Source organism: Eucyclogobius newberryi, unplaced genomic scaffold, assembly GCF_026437365.1.
Source record: "Eucyclogobius newberryi isolate DKJ021-1_F unplaced genomic scaffold, fEucNew1.0.hap1 SCAF_11, whole genome shotgun sequence".
Lineage (NCBI taxonomy): Eukaryota > Metazoa > Chordata > Actinopteri > Gobiiformes > Gobiidae > Eucyclogobius > Eucyclogobius newberryi.
In genome coordinates this window covers 23,030,575-23,049,974 of record NW_027315735.1, presented here as the reverse complement: position 1 = coordinate 23,049,974, position 19,400 = coordinate 23,030,575, and the positions used below count along the sequence as shown (strand labels likewise).

Genomic DNA, 19,400 nt, shown 5'->3' with positions numbered 1-19,400 from the left:
TAATAATCAATAATAACAACAATAGTCACTCAAAAAAATGTTATTAGCATTATCATTATTATCATTATTATTGAGCTTTTATGACCTGCTTTCTTTGGCATTGGCCTCTCTGTCGGCCTCATTGAGATAGTCCTGCTCAGCATAGATGAGGAAGCCAGTAAACGTGCTGTCAGTCCAAAAAGGGTCAAAGAACAGGCCGTTGTGTCCAGAGTTGTATACCTGCAGCCACACCTGGTCAGAGCTCTGCAGGTGAAGAATGGTAGATCCAGATGCAACATCATGATTTCCTGAGATTGTGTCTAATGTTCTGATTTTGTATTGTCCATTTAGAACCAACCCAATGGCGAGGTGCTTGTTACCTATTGTGATGTCATATGAAAAATAATACACGCCAGGAATAACACAGACAAACTTTCCAGTGCTGGCATTGTAATGATCTCCCTCATTCAGCAGAATGCGTCTGAAGTGAATGGGTTGATGCTCTTTAGGGGAGCTTTGTGTCACTGCGACAGAGAAGGCAGAGCGGGCAGGACGGCCGCACTTACAGCCTCCTGGTGCTCCTGGGTCCCCTTCCTCACCCTGCTCTCCCTTTGCTCCTTGTTTCCCTATTTGTCCTGGAGCTCCATGCAGCCCACCTAGACCAGAAGGTCCGGTTTTTCCAAAAGGACCTTTGCGACCTTTGACACCAGACTTCCCCTGATTCCCAGATCTCCCAGATTCACCTGAAACGACAAAGGTTTTGATATCTGAAAAGAGTAACTGTAGATTATCATACTTCGTGTAAGTACCTCTGTCCCCATTTGCTCCCTTGCCTCCATCCCTCCCATCAGGGCCATCTTCTCCAGGACGACCCATTGGGCCCACGGTTCCTGATGACCCAGGGCCCCCAGGAACACCTCCAGGTCCCACTAGTCCAGACTGACTCCACGCCATCTGTGAAATGTCAAGATTGATGCTGCGTCCGTTGTTTAAATTGGGGAATGTTGACTGAGAGAAAATGACTGAAACCATCATTGCAACCCATATCCACAGAACAACCGCAACTGTAGAGAAAAAGTTAATAAAACACTGTCAGTTTTTGCACAAGGCACATATCATTTCCCTTACTTTAAAACAAGTAGATACATAAAAATAAAAAAAAGAAAGCACAATCCATCCACCATTCTTTGTGTTGTTTGATTCTTTGTACGAATTGTGTGAATGACTATGTTTATTCTATAGAAAGGTTGAAACGGGAACGCTCTACATGTAAAAACACTGGTGATGTGTCAACAAGGGCTAAGAAAATGTGACTGCACAGTACATTCCCCCGAACAATAGATAAAATGGCTCACCATTTAAAAATACATCGGCGATGTGCATCTTATTTAGGATGAAAGACCTTTTCCTAGTCACCAATATGAATCTCTGAAATGCTGGTAAATTGTCCTCTAAAGAGTAGCTTCAGTGAGTTCTAAACATCTCCCTTGTCTGAGCGTGTAAAGCCACAAATACTTTTACAATGAGGTCACTCAATCAGTCAGAGGCAGCGTTGCATAACTTAAAAAAATCCTAAACTTACATGACCCTGATATGCAAGGACTTATAGTATTTACAAATCTAAAATATATATATATTTGGTCCTAAAAATGTAAGTCACACTCAGAAAATATAAATATACAGCAATCACTGTAGAAAAGAGCTAAAAAAAACACAAAGATCTGAGATGATAAGGAAACATCAAATACTAAAGCTGATCATATTCAGCCAATACCAACACAACACAGACTATCAGAGCAATGGCTCTAAGGGGGATTTTTTTATTAAAAACACATACTGTACATGAAACACTGCAGGGCTTTGTTGCATGACTGAATTCCGGAAAAAATAAATGATAACATTATGACAAACGTATTTACATTTCAGTTACACAACGTGCGAAGGCTTGTCCCTTGACTTGAGCCTTCATGGACTGAAAATAGGGCATTTTAAAACAACATATCCAAGAATATGTACTAGTAAAGTCTATGTTTATTTTATGTATAGAAACGGGTCACTGTCCGAGGAAAGATGCCATCGGATCGTCTGGTCGGCAGCGTTTCATTCGGAAGGCTTCAAGCTCCTCCTCTGTGGGCGCCTTCACCTCCATCAGACTGTTGTACGGTCTTTTCCTCTCATCCAGCTGCATTATGGCGTCAACATGTTTCACTCGTTTGTCTTCTGCTTCAAGAGCCTGGTAAAAGTCAGAGAGGAAACACTGAACAACCTGTAACAAGTCATTTAAATCCTACTATGATTTCGGTGATGAAAACCTTCTTCAGTTTCTCCTTTTTCTTTTCTTCATCCTCAGAGTCGCTGCTGTCAGAGGCATGCTTCTTGTTCTTCTTCTTCTTTTTCTTCTTTTTCTCTTTCTCCATTTTATCTCGGTGCATCTGAATATTAATTATAAATGTGTTAAACGAGAAAGTCCCTGATTTGTATTCAGTAAATACATTATTTTGAACGCACCTCAAGCAGAGACTTTATTTCCTCCTCTTCTTCCAGAGGCTCGGTTTGACCTTCTTCGAATGGAACGCAATCAGAGTTCTGCGTTTACCGACAAAGAAGAAAACACATGAGTAAAACTTTCACATCTACATACACAGATAAATGAAAACGTACCACTGAAATTCCAGTATTTCCGGTGCAGTAACTCTGTTTGACCATGGAGTTGCAGCACTTGTATCCCCAGCAACCGTCCCTCCAGTAAGAGCCCCAAATGCACTAGGGGAAAAGAATCTGTATTGTAATAGCCATAATATGTACACATAACATTATATTTTTAGTTTAATGTTTTTCCTTACAGTATGGTTGTTGATGAGCACATCCTCCTCATACTTGGAGCGCGCCACAGCCTTCTCCTGCCCCTTCAGCACAGCACCGTGACGGGAATACTCCACATAATCTTCAGTTTGGGCCAAAAGCAGCTCCCTGGGTGGGGCGTCCAAGTGCTCCTCGCCTCCATACTGATCGCAACAGACAGACACTTGTTAAATATTTTATCATTTTGCAACCTTGCAGTAATCTTTTTTTTTTTTTTTTTTTTACATACCCGCTCCAGTATGCTCTCCCTCTGCTGCTCTTTGAAAGCCTCCTTTTTAACTTTGAAAGATTTATGAAGTAGCTCCAGTTTTGTGGGATCCGCCTGAAGATGGACTTCTGAACCTCGCTCATAAGCCTCCCAAGCAAACACTAATTTGTAAAATTATAAAATATTAGTATAATATTCTTACAAGACGTGCAAATATGTGCAAGACTTTACATTGCCAAAAAACAGATGATTAAATAAAAGTGTTCTCTAATCATTTACTTACCCTCAGTTATATTTTAATTGATTCATGAATCTTAGAGTAATTTCACATTGTAACTGAAAATTACTGTTTTCACCTACCTCCTATCCCCAGCCCAATCAAAATTGCAGTACAGTATACAACAAATCAAATGTAAAACAAAGATCAATACATTCTAGTTTAATACCAAATACCTCCAAAAAGCATATTAAATCTGATTTACGAATATCAAGTGTTTCCATTAGGTTTCATTTGAGACAAAGCACCTGTAGAAATTGTAACTTACTCTGTGTTTGAGCCATGGTTATTGTGTCTCCATTGTGACGGGCAAAGTTGTCGCCAGCATATCCGACTCTACAAACATAAAATACATTTTAGTTTTCTATTATTCCAAGCTACATACAATAAGAGATAACATTTTAACTCACTCGTCTGGGTTCATGCCTGTGTTGGAGTAAGGATTTTCTCTCATAGATCGAGTCTTGGGATCATAGTAGGCAGAGTTTGGATCCAGATTCCTCAAGTACTAGAAAGACAAAAACACATGATTGAATTTCTGTGCATTCTTAACAGCAAAAGATTCCCCCTTTTAATCTGAAGAAACAAAATTCTTACTTTAGCCGTGTCTTCTCTGATACGCAGATTCCTGACAGTAATTCTGCGCTTTGAGTCAAAGTTTTGCCCAGGCATATCAATGTCATCTGCGTATTTGTCTTCATCTTCCCCTTCACTGTCATGTTCATATTCCTGAAATATATACAAACATGTTTTGTTGCTCTTCTTGACAAAACTGGATCATTTATCTGTGTATTTTTTTTATCAATACAACTCACACTTTGATCAAGTTTTCCTGATGCCAGCTCATCTTGGAGCTTATGGGCTTTAAGTGTCCTTTTAGCCTGGAATAAAAAAAAACACCATAACTAAAGGCAAGAATAACAGTAAAAATAAGTTTGTAGCACATTTAGTAAAGTTTTCCTTATACCAGATCAACTTTGGCATATTCTTCAACAATGCGCTGGTGCTCTTCAGGGTTGTAGCCATTCCAGCGATCACGTTTTCCATCGTAGTCCAAGTCCAGATTGAGTTGACCGTGTTCATCAGGGGCAATGCCTGTGCCTGTGAACTTCGCACCAACCTTTCTTGGTCGCTAAAAGGATATTGTTATGAGAAGTCAACAGGTGTGTGAACAGCCAAGGAAGATCAATAATCATATATTGTCTATTTGCTCTTACCTCCATACAGTCTTTCTTCTTGTGCGTCATTGCACCGCAGTTTTCACATGATCCTTTTCGGAATTTGGTAACAATAGAATGCTGAAATCAACATAGCGCTGTGTTATTGAGGGCATCATACTTTTAAATGACTTTGGTGCTTTGTTCCTGAAATGTACTTGACCAAACAGACTTAAAAATAGGACATAGCAATTCATCAAATTAAAAACGAGATTTAGCTATTTATTTTCAATCATCAGCTTGGTTCTTTCAAATTGAGAGGTTTGAATTAGAGATCAAATTTGGTTATTATTTTAGTTTACATGGCTCTAAATTTAAGTCTGTATAATTCATATTCAGGGAATTAGTATTGAACAACTATTGTATTAGATTTTAATAAAACAAAAAAATGTAATCATATAATCGTGGTCAGATGCAGTATGCAGATATTTTTTGTTGTTGTTGTCATATCACCCAGTCTTACATCTTGTACACCCCTCTTGTACCACTCTCCAATGGTAGAAAACTGCTCTTGATTCTCAGGCTGTGGCCTCTGATGTTTCAGTGTCGGTCTTTTAGATGGATCGATGTACCATGGCACTGACGAAATGTATTGGGGGATGTGAGGGTTGATATCCCTAAAAAAAGGGAAACGCTTAAATGATTTACTCACATTTTACAAAATTATAAACGTATGTATAGTTTATTACAACTATACACTTACTTTCCCTCCTCGTCGACCTCAGCAGGAGCGTTTCCCAGCTTCCTCTGCTCCTCAAGCTCCTTCTTCTTCCTCCAGTCCTCTCGGGTCATCTTCTTGGGCTCGTCCAGGCCCACAATGCCCTCGGAATTTGCATTGGGCTCTTCAGTAACGCTTGACCCTTGATCCATCGCAAAGCTTTGATGTCAACAAACGTCTAACTCTAATGTTGTGAAGCGAAGCCTGTGACTGAGTGACGCCTGTGACTGAGTAAAGCCGTGTATCTCTACAAAACCTTTGAGTTACAAATCAAACGACTTTTCAGATGTAAATAAAGCAAATACCCAGTAAATACCTTCTCTAAATACGCATCAGAAATTAGTTTTTAGTTTCCTGATAGTTTCCCGTGCGTCCGGTTCATTATGACGCCATTTTACTTCAGCAGCTGTACGTCACATCCGGTCACATCCTGTTCACGTTCTGAGAAACTACAAGTGCGCTCTCTGGTGGATTGGCATACATTATTTATCAGGAATTTCGGATTGTGTAACTTGCTTTATCAACATTTTAACTGCTCTTCAGACGCCAATGGATTTTCATGTCTATGGAAAAATATGTCTTTTGACCTTTAACTTTACACATTCAAGCATTAATCAATAATTCCTTGTTATGAGGAAAGTAAAAACATAAAAAAGACACACCAGAGACTGAGCTGAAGAAACCTTTCAACTTTTTATAGTAAAAAACCTAAAAAGAAAAAAATAATGTAAACAATATTGTGAGAAATAACAGTAAACATATCAGCACAAAACACAAATAGACATGTTTACAGAAGTACAAAGAGAGGCTTAGCACCATAATACATCCCCAGTACATGGGCGTCACAACCATTTCAAAAGTGTGTGTGTGTGTGTGTGCAGCTACAGCTGCAAAAGTGTGAGTAAAACAAGACTTTTAGTCTTTAGTCTGAAGACTAAACCTCAGGTCCACAACTAAATGTAAATGGCCTACTCTATTTAACCTATGCTGTGCAGACTTTTATGGAGCCTTCTGAGCAGAATAGAAAAAGATGAATCATGTTTATATTCAAGGTGCACTATGTAACTTTTCTGGTAGGGGTCCCGTACTTGTTATTGCTTTGCCTGGAATGTTCCACTAAAACAGTAAAGGTATATCTTAGACAAATCTGCATTCTTACTGTGAACAGGATCACTTTTCCACAGATCTGACCAGTAACTGGGACTGAAGGGGCCAATGCTTGTTTCCATGGAGATATCATATGCCATATAACATTCTGGGCAAGGGGTCTGTTCAAAGTAGACAAGCACTTCAATCAAAAGAGTTACACCGTACACCTTTAAATTCAGAACCTTACATGATAGAAAATAATACTGCTGATGCTTCAGTCAGATACAGCTGAACTCATTTATTTAATAACTTTGTGATCAATTAAATTAATTTATATTCTTCAATCTAAATCCCGTCTTCTTCTGCTGCTGTTCTGCCCCTTCTCATTCAAATAACCGAGTAAACTAACGCTAAAGTTAAGTGAATACAGGTCTGATTTAGTCATTCAGACATGTGAATTAAACAATCTGAAAAGTCTGTGCGCCGCTGTTATCGATGGCTAGTTAGACAGCAGATAAATTTACTCAAGGTAAATTTATCTGCTGTATTTAACGTCATTAACAAGTCGAAATTTTGGCGCTTTTTATCTAAATGATCCCGGAAATAGCTAAAAATCTCCTCTTGTTTAGCGGAGGTCAGGCTGTCTCTATTGAAAGAAAGCGCTATGTTTCTTCTGCTTTGGCGCATACTGCGCAGGGAGCAACTGAAGAATTCACTTAAAAGAGTGAGATTCATGACTGTTTACACTATCAGCAAATAGACAGGGAGACAGGGAAACAACAGCATAGTGAAGGTCAGATTTCATAGTGACGAGCACCTGCAGTGAAAAGTTTATGAATGGGTCCGACGCCCATGCCCCAGTGTCAGTCCTGCAGCCCTGGGATGAGAAGGCAGTAAGAATGAGGAGCACTCAAATGTGACGCTCATTTTAAAAAAATTACAAATGCTCCATTTCCTACAGTGCAGTTCATCTTTGAGGTCATTTGAATTTGTTTCAAGTACATGATAAGGTAATCTTTGTAATTGAGGCTAATTTACATTAAATATGTAAACTACTAACTGTCCCTCACTACTTTTTCATTATTTTTACAGTCCTCCGTGTTGATAATTGCAGGATTTAACAGTTCTATGTTGATTATGTTAGGATCATTTGTTGGTTGTTGTAATTCTTGATTATTTAATTTTTTTTTAAGAATAGTGCATTTTTAAAAACAATTTGTAACAGTACACATGTGTTCTTTCTTTCCCATTCTCACTCGTCAACTATCAGCGTCTTCATCCGACTCCCAGACTTCTACCTCTTCATCCTCCTCAACATCTTCATCTTCCCCTTCTTCACCAGCCCAAGTGTTGAACTCTCCTTCACTCAGCTCCAAGTCGTCCCCCTCATCCACCACAATCTCCACCTCCTCCTCCGAGTCATCATCATCATCGTCATCATCGTCGTCGTCATCTTCGTCATCATCATCATCATCCTCCTCATCAATCTCCTCCACTTGAATACTACACACCTCTCCATCCTCCACCTCGCCGTCCTCCCTGCCTCTCGAGGAGGATGAGCTGGAGCATCCATCAGTCCCGTCTGTGAGGTAGACTCTGCTGCTGGGAACAAAGCTGGAGGTAGCAGTTTTTGTGTTGATGTAAAGCCGCGGCGGAGGGTTGTGCTCGGACTGGACGGACAGTTTGACGGCTTGTGTTGAGGACGTCGCTTTTTTCAAGTTCGGAACGGCCGAGGGTTTGTTGTGGAGTGCGTTCGCGGCCGTGGGTTTTGAAAGGGTCGCGTCCGGGGCGTACTCGCGTATTTCCCCCGGCTCGAGCGGGTCTGGCCCACACGGGTCGTGTTCGCTGCAGGACAACTTCCCGTCCAGTTTGGAGATGAATAGCATGCCTTCCGAGTGCGGCTTGCAGAACGAGGTGGGGCACATTTCGCAATACAAGGAGGCTTCTTTACCGCACACGTCGCACTGATGCCAGGGACATTCCCACCGTCCTAAAACAAGAGATCGTCGTTAATGTTTTCCTATCATATTTTTAACGAGATAAAATGGACACAAGCACTTAAACGATGCACTATGTAACTTTTTTGGAGCTGTGTCTTCCACATGATTGTTATTATTGCATTTCTTCAATAACAATGAATTTTCTTGAGAGCGGGGTCACCTCGTCACAGATCTGGGGTCTCGTTCATAAATGTTTACGTGGAATTCCAACAGAAAATGTAAGTGCGGATAAAATACAAACTTCCTAAACAGAGCGCAGCGTTCCTCATCGCTAAAAGGCCTGATGAGCAAAGTTCTGAGACCCATTTCTATGCATAGCTGTCCTTTTAAAGATAACAAACATAGCGCACTTTATAAATGAGATGACATTTCAAATCTCCATGGAGACAAGCCAGTGGCCAACCCATAGGATGATCAACTCAAATTAGATACAAAAGTGGGACAAGGGGGGATGAACTTAGGATATTTAAGCTTACAGATAATAACTGTAATAACACCAAATTATTTTTAGTTTTCATCAGTTATAACAATGGTCAATGGACAAACGGTCTGCCTCGAGAAACAGAATCTACTGCATATGCTCCAAAACGGTTCTTGAATTGGTCATAATTCACATAGTGAGGCTGGAAAATCAATACGACAATACAATTATTACGACCCTAAAAGCCAGCGCACCCAAAAAGTATTGATTTATTTCCAAGAAAGTATCTAAATTTCATGTTTTATTGAAGTAATGTAAAATCCCTGAAAAAGATGGACAATTATTTTTATAAATGGGACAAGGGCCTCATTGGCTGTGCAGGACAACCAAAAGAAGGACAGGTGGTCAAATAAAACAATACTTTTCCAATTAGAGCTGTGCTCATTGCTTTGTGTTGGCAGAAAAAAGGATCAATGACCCTCCACCAAAGTTACAGAGTGCAGCTTTAACTTAACTATGCATCACTTTCCCCACAATTCCAGTCTTTAGTATCAAACTAAAATTAAAATTCTAGCTGCAATTTGTCAATACGTTCATCTAGAGAGGTGGACTTGCCTGCAGGTCTCTTGGCCAGGTTGAGACAGTCTGCGTGGTAGACTTTGGGGCAGCCTGGTTTCTTACAGGACACGAGCTGCCCTCCATCGCCGCAGCTGAAACAGTCGTCTTCTCTCTCCTTCTTCACTTCCTGCTTCTTCTTCATGTACGCCCTCCTTTTCCCTTCTTTCAGTTTGATTTTTTCAGCTGATGGTTGGTTCTACACACGAATAACAATTATCTCAACACACTGCATATTGTTCAGATAAGTCTTAAAAATGACAATCCTCTTACCTTTGGGCGGACCCCTAAGAAGCCACTGCAGTTTGGTGCTCCACATTTACAGACAGTTTTCCCATTGCCGAGACATTCCAAGTTGTAGTTGAAAGTCAACTCCACACCTGTAATATATGCGTTATTCAATTAATCCATCAATCAGTACAGTTTTCTGACATAAGCAGCCTGTTTACATGCATAGGCCCCACCAGCCACTAGGGGGCTCTAAAACTGGATGTTCATAGCCATAATTGACTGATACTGATTAATTACACAAAATATGAATTTATATTACAAAATAATCATCAAGAAATAATAAAGTTGCAATGTGAAAATTTTTTCCTTCTTTTTTTTTCATTGGATGCTGTTTACTTTTATTTCACTACATTTTTTAACTGAAAAATTAAAAGTTCTTTCTGCGTGGTTTGAGGGGTTATTAAATTATCTTTAGCGTGTTTATGGTGACATCTTGCCAAAAGCTTTTGAGTTTAAGACTTTAAAAAATATGCAAATAAAGGTAAGGACAATCACCACATTTCCTTCTTCAATAGTTAAAAAATCAGCGTGAAATCATTGTAAGTACATTTTTACATGTGACACTTTAACATTTGTGCTCCTGTATCAGTACTTTTACTTAAGTAACAAAATTGTGTACTTCTTGAACTGGGCCCCTACAAAAGTACCTTTTGGAACATCTTGAAGTGCAAACAATCCCACCCGCGTGTCCCCGTTCACAGTCCACTTCTGAGTCTCACAGTTGGGCTGACAGCTGTGGTTCATGAACCGAGCCTCATTTCCTTTAGGCCCTGCATCAATGACTCGATCCTGTGCACAAATGTAATAAGTATCAGTATTTATTTTCAGTTTCAAAGTCTGTGGTTTGCCTTTTAGCTGCATCAGACTGACCTTGTCCAGTGTAAGCATGTAGAAGTTGCAGATGTCATTCTCTTGTGCGTGTCTGACCCGCGCCCGGCACTCTTCCTCATCGATCATCTCCCCAACATATTCACTCACAAAAGCTCCCTATGATGTGATTTTTAAACAACATTACAACTACTACAAAATAAACATGATAAAAACTGACGTATTTTTCACATTTTAACATACCTTTTTAATGTCCGACACACCACGCAAACCCCAGCCACGAGAAAGTGTCCTGAATATCTCCACTTGTGTGTATTCCCGTTTGGTGAAAGCCTGATTTTGACACTTCTCTCCCGCTGCACAGACCTGAGGGTGGCACTCATACAACAGCATCCGATTGATGCACTCCGAGTCCGGGCCGCAAGGATTCTCATCTGAAGCTTTGCAGTTACAGCGTGGTATTTCCGACAGGTCAGCGGTGATGATTTGGACTTTACCAATTGGCTTGTTGGCCTAAGGATTCAAATACGATTGGGGATTGTGATTTCCCAACATAATAGTATTGATTTACCAGGGAATTGTTGAGAAAATAAATAAATGTTACCTTTATCAGCTTATATGGTGGTGGTTTCTTGTCATTCTTTCTATCCTCCTGAAGCTGTTTCATTTCCTTTTCGGTCTGAAGTTCTTTGAATCTTTCTGCTGCGTTTGTGAGGGCTGAAAACAAATGCAAATTATTTGAATTACTATTCCCCAATGAAAGAAAAGATTTGAATAGATTTAGTAACTTACCGGATTTGTACACCACATCAGTTCCCTTGCCCATTTTCTCAATGTTATGTGTGTCGCCCTCCATGTAGGGGAAAACGCGTGCCTGATACGTCCACACAAAGTCTTTTGAGCCGAAAAACTGCACTGGGAACTCGCCAACGTCATGCTTCATTTTCATTATGTTATTTGGGACATCTTTTGTGAGGCAGACTTCAGCGGGCCACCACCTAAACGGCACAAGATGAGGTTTTACCGTCTGGTGATGTGCGATCTCAGCGAATATAAGAACAAAGTTGTGTCTGTACCTGTAGCGTCCCCATTTGACCCAGAGTATGTCCTTTATTCTGGGTCTTTTTCCCGCTTTACAGTCGTTGCAGAACCAGCTGCCCTGGGGCATCTCGATATTTAAACACTCTTGGTGGAAAGCAGCGGGACACGATTCACAGCACAGAAGACTGCCTCCTGCAAAAACCACACGTACCGCACTCAAATTAAGAAATATTATGCAAAATCAACTTATCGTCATTATATTTCTACAGCAGGTGAAATATCTACTGAATTAAAAGCGCTACAAAATAAATGCAGTGCACAATTGTGATTATACAAAGCAAAACTGACCTTCAGAGCAGACAAAGCACCAGCTCACATTGATGTGCTCATGGTTCTTGCAGCCTTTGCGAGGACTGAAATGGTTTGGACAGAGGAAGCTGTTGTTTGCCAGCATTAAACTTCCAGCAGCCAAACAGTTGTCATTGGCGTGATAGGCCACAGGACAGCGGACACATTTTAGTAATCGACCTGGAAGACAAAAGATGGAAAAATGCAACAATAACATCACTATATAAATGCTAAACAAGAGCAACTGGTGTTTAAAGGCGAGACACTACGGGTATAACTCTTGTAGCGCACTGTTATTTGATCTGTTTGATCTCTGAGCACTTGAACTTTCACCAGGAAACAACAATATTGTCCATTCTGCACCTGAAGATGTTTTATTATTTCATTGAATCCACTTGGGACATTGTTGTTGACTGGTTTCTCCAAATGCACTTTTCTCCCGTAGATACATGAAGTTCACAAACTGTACGATCTTGTACTTGACCAGATTTTGAGCGTGTTTGTTGATATTTAACTCAAAGAAATGTTGAATTTTTACACAAATTTTCAGTTACCGTAAATAAAATGCTACATAAAATATACAAAATCAAATTGGCATGTTTTTTGTATTTAAAATGTCAGCAAAGGGAAACAAGAAATATAAACCTGGCTCTATCCATTTTTCAGAATAATTTTCCAAATACGTATGTGCAATCTTGGCATTTTTACACATTACTTGATGAAACTCTTGCGATACAGTTTTTCTTACATTTGTATAAGTCACCCACAGAAATTCAAGATGTTATCCTATTCATCAGAAGCTAAATAATATTGATATAAAATAGTAATAGACCTAACATACTTCCATTTTCATTTGCAAGGCTTATAAACTCAAATCAGAGACTAAACAGCGTACCTGTACTTTTGGAGTTGCCCATGTTGAGAGGGTTGGCGATGTGGCAGGACAGACAGACGTGGAGAGGGCAGCGGATGCCTTTGTTATTGGGCTGAGTGGCGGAGAAGGCCATTATGCAGTCTGTGTGGTAGAACTTCCCACAAAGGGGTATCATGCACCGCTTTACTCCATCACCCGACCTTTTACACGCAAAGCACGCGTGGGCCCCTGAAAGTGCGCAAGAGGTATTGTTTTAACCAATTCGCATTTGTACAGTCTGACAAAGTATATACGGATTCATCGACCCACCGGTTTTGCATTCACCACAAACAAACTTGTCCTTGGGAGCAGCAGACAGTCCAATACACTGGAGATGAAAAGCTCCGTAACAGTGGCCATCACAGTTCAGCAGGTCTCCAGGCTCTTCACAAATCTACAAAACCATACATTTGTAATTAGAGTTGTATAATGACTTAATGATCTGTGATAGTGAAATACCAGCATACCTGACAAACACTCTCTTTTAAAGCTGCACCGCCTACTTTTCCTTTTCCATCGGCCTGAGAGGACGGACTGTCGTGCAATGCCTGTAGCCCCAAAAAAACATACTTTTTTTTTTTAGCAAGAATGCCTTCTATATATTATTATCTATCCAATGTACATGAGAGTAAAAGGCAAACCTCATCTTTGGAGTTTGAATTGGAGGTAATTGTGCTGTATGTGTCGGTCTCTGATTTTGGTATCACAGGCTTTGCTCTGGGGCTGGAGGGACAGAGCTGTACTGTGCTCTTCTTCTCATCAGGTTTTAATTTTTGGGGTGTTTTGGGCAAAGATGGTTCCCTGTTCACAGTCCTAACCTACAGAAAATATGTTATATTATGTTCATAGTGCAATTCTATAAAGCATTTAACATTTAATTTTAAAATCAAACACATGTATAGAAAAAACACCTTACAATAGTTAGTTATTTACAGCAATGAACTCTAAGCGTGCATCCACATTTGCACAATCACCACCTGAAAATGGGGGTAAACCTGGAACTAAACCTGGACTAGACCAGGACTAATAGAGGATGAGAACGGGACCAAACTAAATCTACTGTACATTAGGACTCAAACAGGGCCCAAACCAGGACAAGCAGCACCCTTTGGTTACACCTTTGAGGAAATATCGCCTCTATGATTGTGTCTTTTTCAACGGTGAGGTGGATTTTCTCTACTTTTAAGAAAAGGACAAATAATTTCAAATATTTCACAATAACCTTGAGTCTCAACTTACCAGCTTTTGTGTCGACGCGACAGACACTTCTTCTATGGTACATTCAAGCACCTGGTGCGAGACTTTCCTCGGCCTCTTTCTTTGTTGCAGTGCAGACGCTGGGATAAAACATTTATGTTAATCAACTGAATTTTCTAATCACGTTAGCGTCACTATTGTTTATTACCGGATTCAGGAGGTAGATTGTTTTCAGCTGCCGTCTTTGTATCCACAGAGGCTTGTGTTTTTACTGAAGGTGCACACAGTGTTTTGGGAGTCTCAGCCTGAAGTGGTGTTTTGTCTCGAGGAGCAGGAGACGTGGAGACAGACACATCAGATACAGTGCTTACATTTGAGCTCTATAACAAATAGAAACAGTTATTTAACATTGTAATAAATGTACACTTATACTTATTTATTGTAGTATCAAGCTGACTTGAGTTACCTCACATAATTCCTGTTTTGATTTCTTTTTTGATTCATTTATTTGCCCATGCGCTTCAGAAGACACCATGAGCCTTTTAGTGGGTTTTCTAAGGCCTGCCAAAACATAAAGTATGAATTAGCATTATTTTTCTTTTTTAATCAAGGCACAGTGAGTTTGTCTTTCAGCTTACCAGGTAGCCTGGGTTCTGAGCAATTTTGCTCGAGGGGGCCATTATTTTGTACATCCAAATCAGAGTGTGTTCCATTTACTCTAGGCTGTCCTTTAACCTCTTTGTGACAGTTCATCTTTGACTCTTCCTCCTCTAACACTGAGATTTTGCACTGATCGCCTGACGTTTCCTCATTTAATTGCGCTGGACTCATGATCAACTGTCTCCCAAAGGCCAAGTTTGTAAGATGCGGGGAAAGACGAGGTAAACTGACCCTCAACTTTGCAGGAAGCCTTTGTTTTCTGCGCTGTTTCTCTGTCGCTTCTGAGTGAGCGGGAACATCGTCACTTTTAGCCGAATCCGTTTTCACAGGACAGACGCTCTTATTTGACAAAGAGTGATCCTTTTTTTCTGTTGTGATCACAATTGTAGCTGCATTTTGTGTGGAAATTTCACAGGGACCTTTCACTTGAGTGGTTTCCGTAGTTGTGTTTATTGACATCGGTTCCTCTTTGATCAGAACTGGAGATGTTGGAAGAGATAGCGGCTTCCCCTCCTTTTTCCTGGTGTCGTGCATGTCTTTAAGAAGCATCAGAAAAGTACTGAATTGATAATTGGGTTCAGGTTGGAACGCGCTCTCGTCTGAGTCTTTTTCCTCTTCCGTCGCGATGGATTTAAACTTCAGCTCCTTGACGTTTTGAAAAGCCTCCATCGGTGACCGTGGAGGAGATGTTGATATTTCTGAGGCAATGTTTTCTGTCTTAACCTCCACATCAGGAAGTAACTCATTAGTGCAATCGTAAGTCCTTAATTCCTTGCATAAACCGTTGTGAATTTTTTTCTTGTCTGGCTTTCTCGCCCTCCGTTTCACAGGACTGGGAGCGCCGGACAAAGACGGTTTACCAGGAGACGTTTCATTCGCAACTGAAGCGTCCGTGGTGGATTCACTTGCGCTGCGTTCAGTGTGGACTTCCGCTGAGGTGAATTTGGTTGCCAGTGCATTGGGGCCAGTGTCTTCTTCTGCCTTTAACGCCTTTGTCATTAAACGGCTGCTGGCTGGGAAACTGCGCAGATGTTTTGATGTCGAGGTTACGTCCGATCTCTCTTCAGTCTGCGACGCTGACATTTTTGAGGAATCAGTAGAGCTTTTTGAGTACATGGACGTTGTTTTTGCTGAATCGTGTCTACTGGTCAGAGACAGGTCGACACCTTGGGACAGGTCTGTACGTTTAGGACGGTGCAGGATCGGGACGGAATCCAGGTCGGCATACGGCGAGTCCTCGTCCTGCAGTGCGCACGTTGTTGAAAATTGTTTCTTTGAGCCACCAACCATATGGCCAAATATATCTGACAGGCATTTCTTTTTCCTTTTAACAGCATTGTTGTTTTTGATTCCATTTGGTAAAGGCTGTTTACTGTGATGCCTTTTATTTTCTCTATATACCTCACGGCTGGGAGAGAGTGTGTGGTCCTGAGTTAAGCGCTGCTCTATCGACTGTAGTCCAGGACTTGGAGACGGGTTTTTGTTCTTCGGGGATGTTGGCCGGACACTTTCAATGTTGTGTTGTCCACCATGAAGCAGCTCCTCAGCTTTAGACACACTGATTTCCCAAGCATTTTGATAGATTTTAGGTATCTGCAAATGCCCCCCCCCAAAAAAACACAGTAAGATTCGGTTGGTTAGAATTAAAATAAGAGAGTGTTAAATCAATCCACCTTATACTTGTAGTCTTTTTCTTTTTGCTTTCCTCTCCTTTTGAGAACCAGACTGTCTTCAAACTGATGGCCACTTTCAAAAGGGACAACAACGCTCTCCAAGATCCAAGCAGATTCCACAACGTCTCCAATTGTCTGTAGATAGTACATTCGACAAGGACGCGGACTGGGAACTGGAAAAACACGTCTTTATAGATATATATGCATGATATAATAGTTTGTTTACATGTTTTCATGACGTAGACTTACCCTTCATCTTGGTGTGGACTCCCTGGACGGGATGACAGATTATTTGGCAGGGCCACCAGGGCCTCTTGTTGAACTTGGCCCACACAAAATCTCCCTCCAATAATTCACCCGAGGGAAATAAGTCTTTTTGGGGGCTGTTGGGCTGATCATAGGATTAACAACAAGTTAATAACATTTATATTACATGATCACTTTTAGAAATACAATATTTATGATTGCATTTAAAAGTAAATAAACTGTAAAGTAGAATGTTTGAATCAGACTTACATTTGAATTTGTTCCTGACAAAGAGACCCAGCTATCCTTGGGCAGAGCGCTTACTTCTCCACTTTCAGACTCTTTCCCCACGCTCCATTCGTCTCTCATAATGATTTCAGGCAATGCACTGGGGCTTAGAGTGGGGTTCAGTTCAGATATTGTTTTTGACATCAGGTTAAAAATAGGTTTAAATGTTCGTTTGTCAGCTCCAGAGCTGCATGTGTTCTTAGAGTCACTCATAAGACATTCCTCTGACAACTTTGGAGAAAAACTGAAAGGAGTGAAGTCCTCATTACTGCTGTGTTCTCCCAACTCGTCCTCCTTAAAGTCACTAGTGTCGAAGAGTGTAGATCCAAAATGTAGATATCCACTGGAGATGGGAGAGCACCGCTCCAGGCTGTGGGGACTGTCAGAAAAAACTTTTCTCTGTACATCCTGTAGGCTCTCAAGAGACTCAAGATCCTGGATGTCTGGAGATGGAGGTAGCTGTACAGAGGGCGCCTCAAACTCATCCTCGTCACTGATGGGGCTTGCACAGTACAGCTGGTTTCGGTGTTGCAGGTCCGTCCTATTGACCACAGTGTTCAGGTCTGGCAGCCTCAAGGGGCTGTAGCAGTGGGCGCTGTTGAACTGATTGTAGCCCAGTACAGAAGGCTGCTTGAGGCTGGAGGAGGGCAGTGGTCCTGCCTGCTGGTCAGACCCACGCTTCACAAGGCTGCACTGGTTTCCATAGGAAGTGCTCATCAAACCATTGTGGGGCCTCAGCTCAGGCTGGCCAGGTCCAAAGACCGAGCCTGCCCTAAAAGCAGGTCTGTAAGACTGATTCATGTTGTCATGTTTCTGTCCTAAAAAGAGAAGAAATGGCACGTTAGATCATTAAATACTTTGTAACAAGTTAATTACTAATTGGCAATGAAGGAATTGTATGTCATAATGTCGCCTTATAGTTTACACAAGTGTGGATATGACGCAGTGATTATTTCCTGTTTGATAAACTGTAAGACCGGGCGCACCATTGCTCGCTTCACAAAAGCAGACATTGTGTGGCTTCCTATAACAGGCCGGTGGGCTCAAAATACACAAGTGCTGGTGGTTTGGACACGTTTCAATGAGAAAGTGTCAGAGATAGTGCCCTTTGTCTTGTGGTTGCGGGTCATGGCGGTCTCTGTCCACTACAATAAAGCAGAGGAGTGCGTTTGGTGGAGGAGGTGACACTGAGCCATCACAGGAACAGTGAGAGGCTTACACAATAATACGGCCATACAACCGACACACGCTACATTTCACCCACAAAAGGTTAACCCGGCGCCAACACGTGTAAACAACGGACAAAACTCACCATTCTCACGCCGGCCACTGTGGACCCAACCGCGGCTTTAACACACAGCACAACGCGAGTGTTTTTCCTCGGTTTGTGAAAGCCGATCTGTACAATCCCAGTCGCAGCAGCAGTAGGCCAAGGCACAGCTCTCATTCTCTGCGGCCCTCTGGAAAAAACTGTCACCTTAAATGGCAAATAAGCAGTGAAAAATCCATGTTGCCGGCACGTCAGACAGCGACAAAATTCAGTGTGTCATGACGGATCTTCTGACAGTCCGGCGGCTTATTTACTTCATTATTTTGCTTACTATCGAGGTGCCCCTGGTTATGTTAAAACAAGCCCAGACTGTGTTGGTGAGCAGCAGCCAATCGGCACAGCTCGTACCCAACCCCCCGTCTGCAGAGGGCCTGACACTAACCTCCTCACGCGCGCCGGAGCACGCACCCACGTACACATCCACGTCCGCGCGCGCGAGGACAGGCACGTCCAGGTGAAGTTTCTATAATCTCCACCGCCAAAAACCAAAAAAAGCCAATAGACAATAACAACACGGTGATAACGCGTGAACGAGTACGTGTTTTGTGATGCACCGTTTCCACCGTGAGAGTTTTACGGGCCGCGCGTGAGGCAGCGGAGAAGGTTACACACTAGACAACAAGGAAACGACATGAGTGATGAACGCACGGGCTCCCCCCGCGTGCGCCATGTTGATTCCTCCCCGTTCTCTTTAAACGCGAGTGAACCGTGAGAGTGAATGGATCCAAGGAAAGACTCCTCACTGAGCCGTAAGAGCCTTAAGTGTGTGGCAGGTTTAGATCACTGTCGAGGTTTCGTGGACAGGCCTCACGCACTGACACCGCAGAGGACAAAAGGCCTGAGGAGCCTTGAACACATCATGCGTTTAGCTTTGGAGAGGATGAACAGTTAATATCACATTTATGGCCTCCCTGGTTTAAGATGGGCTTAGGTGGGCATAAGAGACAAAACACTAACGGAATTTCCACTAACAGCAGTTTATGCCAATGTCAGGCCTGTTATGTTCAAGTAAAGATTACACAATCCCTCTAGTGGCCATAGACAGAAGCACGTGCCATTGTTCTTTTCTCTGGGTTTTGCATACAAACCAGTACATCCGTGATACAAACACATTTCACACGTGTGCTTCTCAAATTGAGCGTACTCTTGTTTCATTTGCAAATCACGCAAATTAAATTATTCCTTGTACGTGGACAACA

At 41.6% G+C, this 19,400-nt stretch overlaps 3 protein-coding genes across 4 annotated transcripts; all 3 read right to left on the bottom strand.

The window, feature by feature from the left end:
* Nucleotides 1-64: 64 nt before the first annotated feature.
* c1qtnf2 (C1q and TNF related 2) lies at nt 65-1,485 on the bottom strand. Of its 2 annotated transcripts, none has more exons than XM_072433505.1 (3): nt 1,335-1,485; nt 789-1,043; nt 65-722 (listed from the first exon to the last, which is right to left on the bottom strand). In XM_072433505.1, the coding sequence occupies exons 1-3, from the start codon at nt 1,360-1,362 to the stop codon at nt 79-81; spliced, it is 927 nt and encodes a 308-aa protein (XP_072289606.1). In that variant the 5' UTR covers nt 1,363-1,485; the 3' UTR covers nt 65-78. The 2 variants fall into 2 exon arrangements, with proteins under 2 accessions (XP_072289606.1, XP_072289614.1); XM_072433513.1 differs by having other exon boundaries at nt 789-933; nt 1,335-1,451.
* Nucleotides 1,486-1,779: 294 nt separating this feature from the next.
* On the bottom strand, nt 1,780-5,447 carry slu7 (SLU7 homolog, splicing factor). The gene is made up of 14 exons (XM_072438913.1): nt 5,247-5,447; nt 5,007-5,160; nt 4,544-4,624; nt 4,294-4,458; nt 4,142-4,207; nt 3,924-4,055; nt 3,737-3,834; nt 3,595-3,662; nt 3,071-3,210; nt 2,823-2,984; nt 2,641-2,742; nt 2,488-2,565; nt 2,292-2,411; nt 1,780-2,212 (listed from the first exon to the last, which is right to left on the bottom strand). Exons 1-14 carry the CDS (start codon nt 5,411-5,413, stop codon nt 2,033-2,035), a joined length of 1,713 nt encoding a protein of 570 aa, XP_072295014.1. The 5' UTR covers nt 5,414-5,447; the 3' UTR covers nt 1,780-2,032.
* A 488-nt stretch (nt 5,448-5,935) lies between these two features.
* On the bottom strand, nt 5,936-18,568 carry nsd1a (nuclear receptor binding SET domain protein 1a). Its single transcript, XM_072432273.1, has 22 exons — nt 18,184-18,568; nt 16,854-17,689; nt 16,587-16,728; nt 16,338-16,510; nt 14,643-16,257; nt 14,471-14,565; nt 14,213-14,384; nt 14,047-14,144; nt 13,449-13,625; nt 13,275-13,355; nt 13,078-13,201; nt 12,796-12,996; nt 11,895-12,074; nt 11,582-11,738; nt 11,298-11,503; nt 11,110-11,222; nt 10,749-11,018; nt 10,548-10,664; nt 10,325-10,466; nt 9,660-9,766; nt 9,387-9,585; nt 5,936-8,340 (listed from the first exon to the last, which is right to left on the bottom strand). The coding sequence occupies exons 2-22, from the start codon at nt 17,670-17,672 to the stop codon at nt 7,610-7,612; spliced, it is 5,919 nt and encodes a 1,972-aa protein (XP_072288374.1). The 5' UTR covers nt 17,673-17,689; nt 18,184-18,568; the 3' UTR covers nt 5,936-7,609.
* Nucleotides 18,569-19,400: the final 832 nt, after the last annotated feature.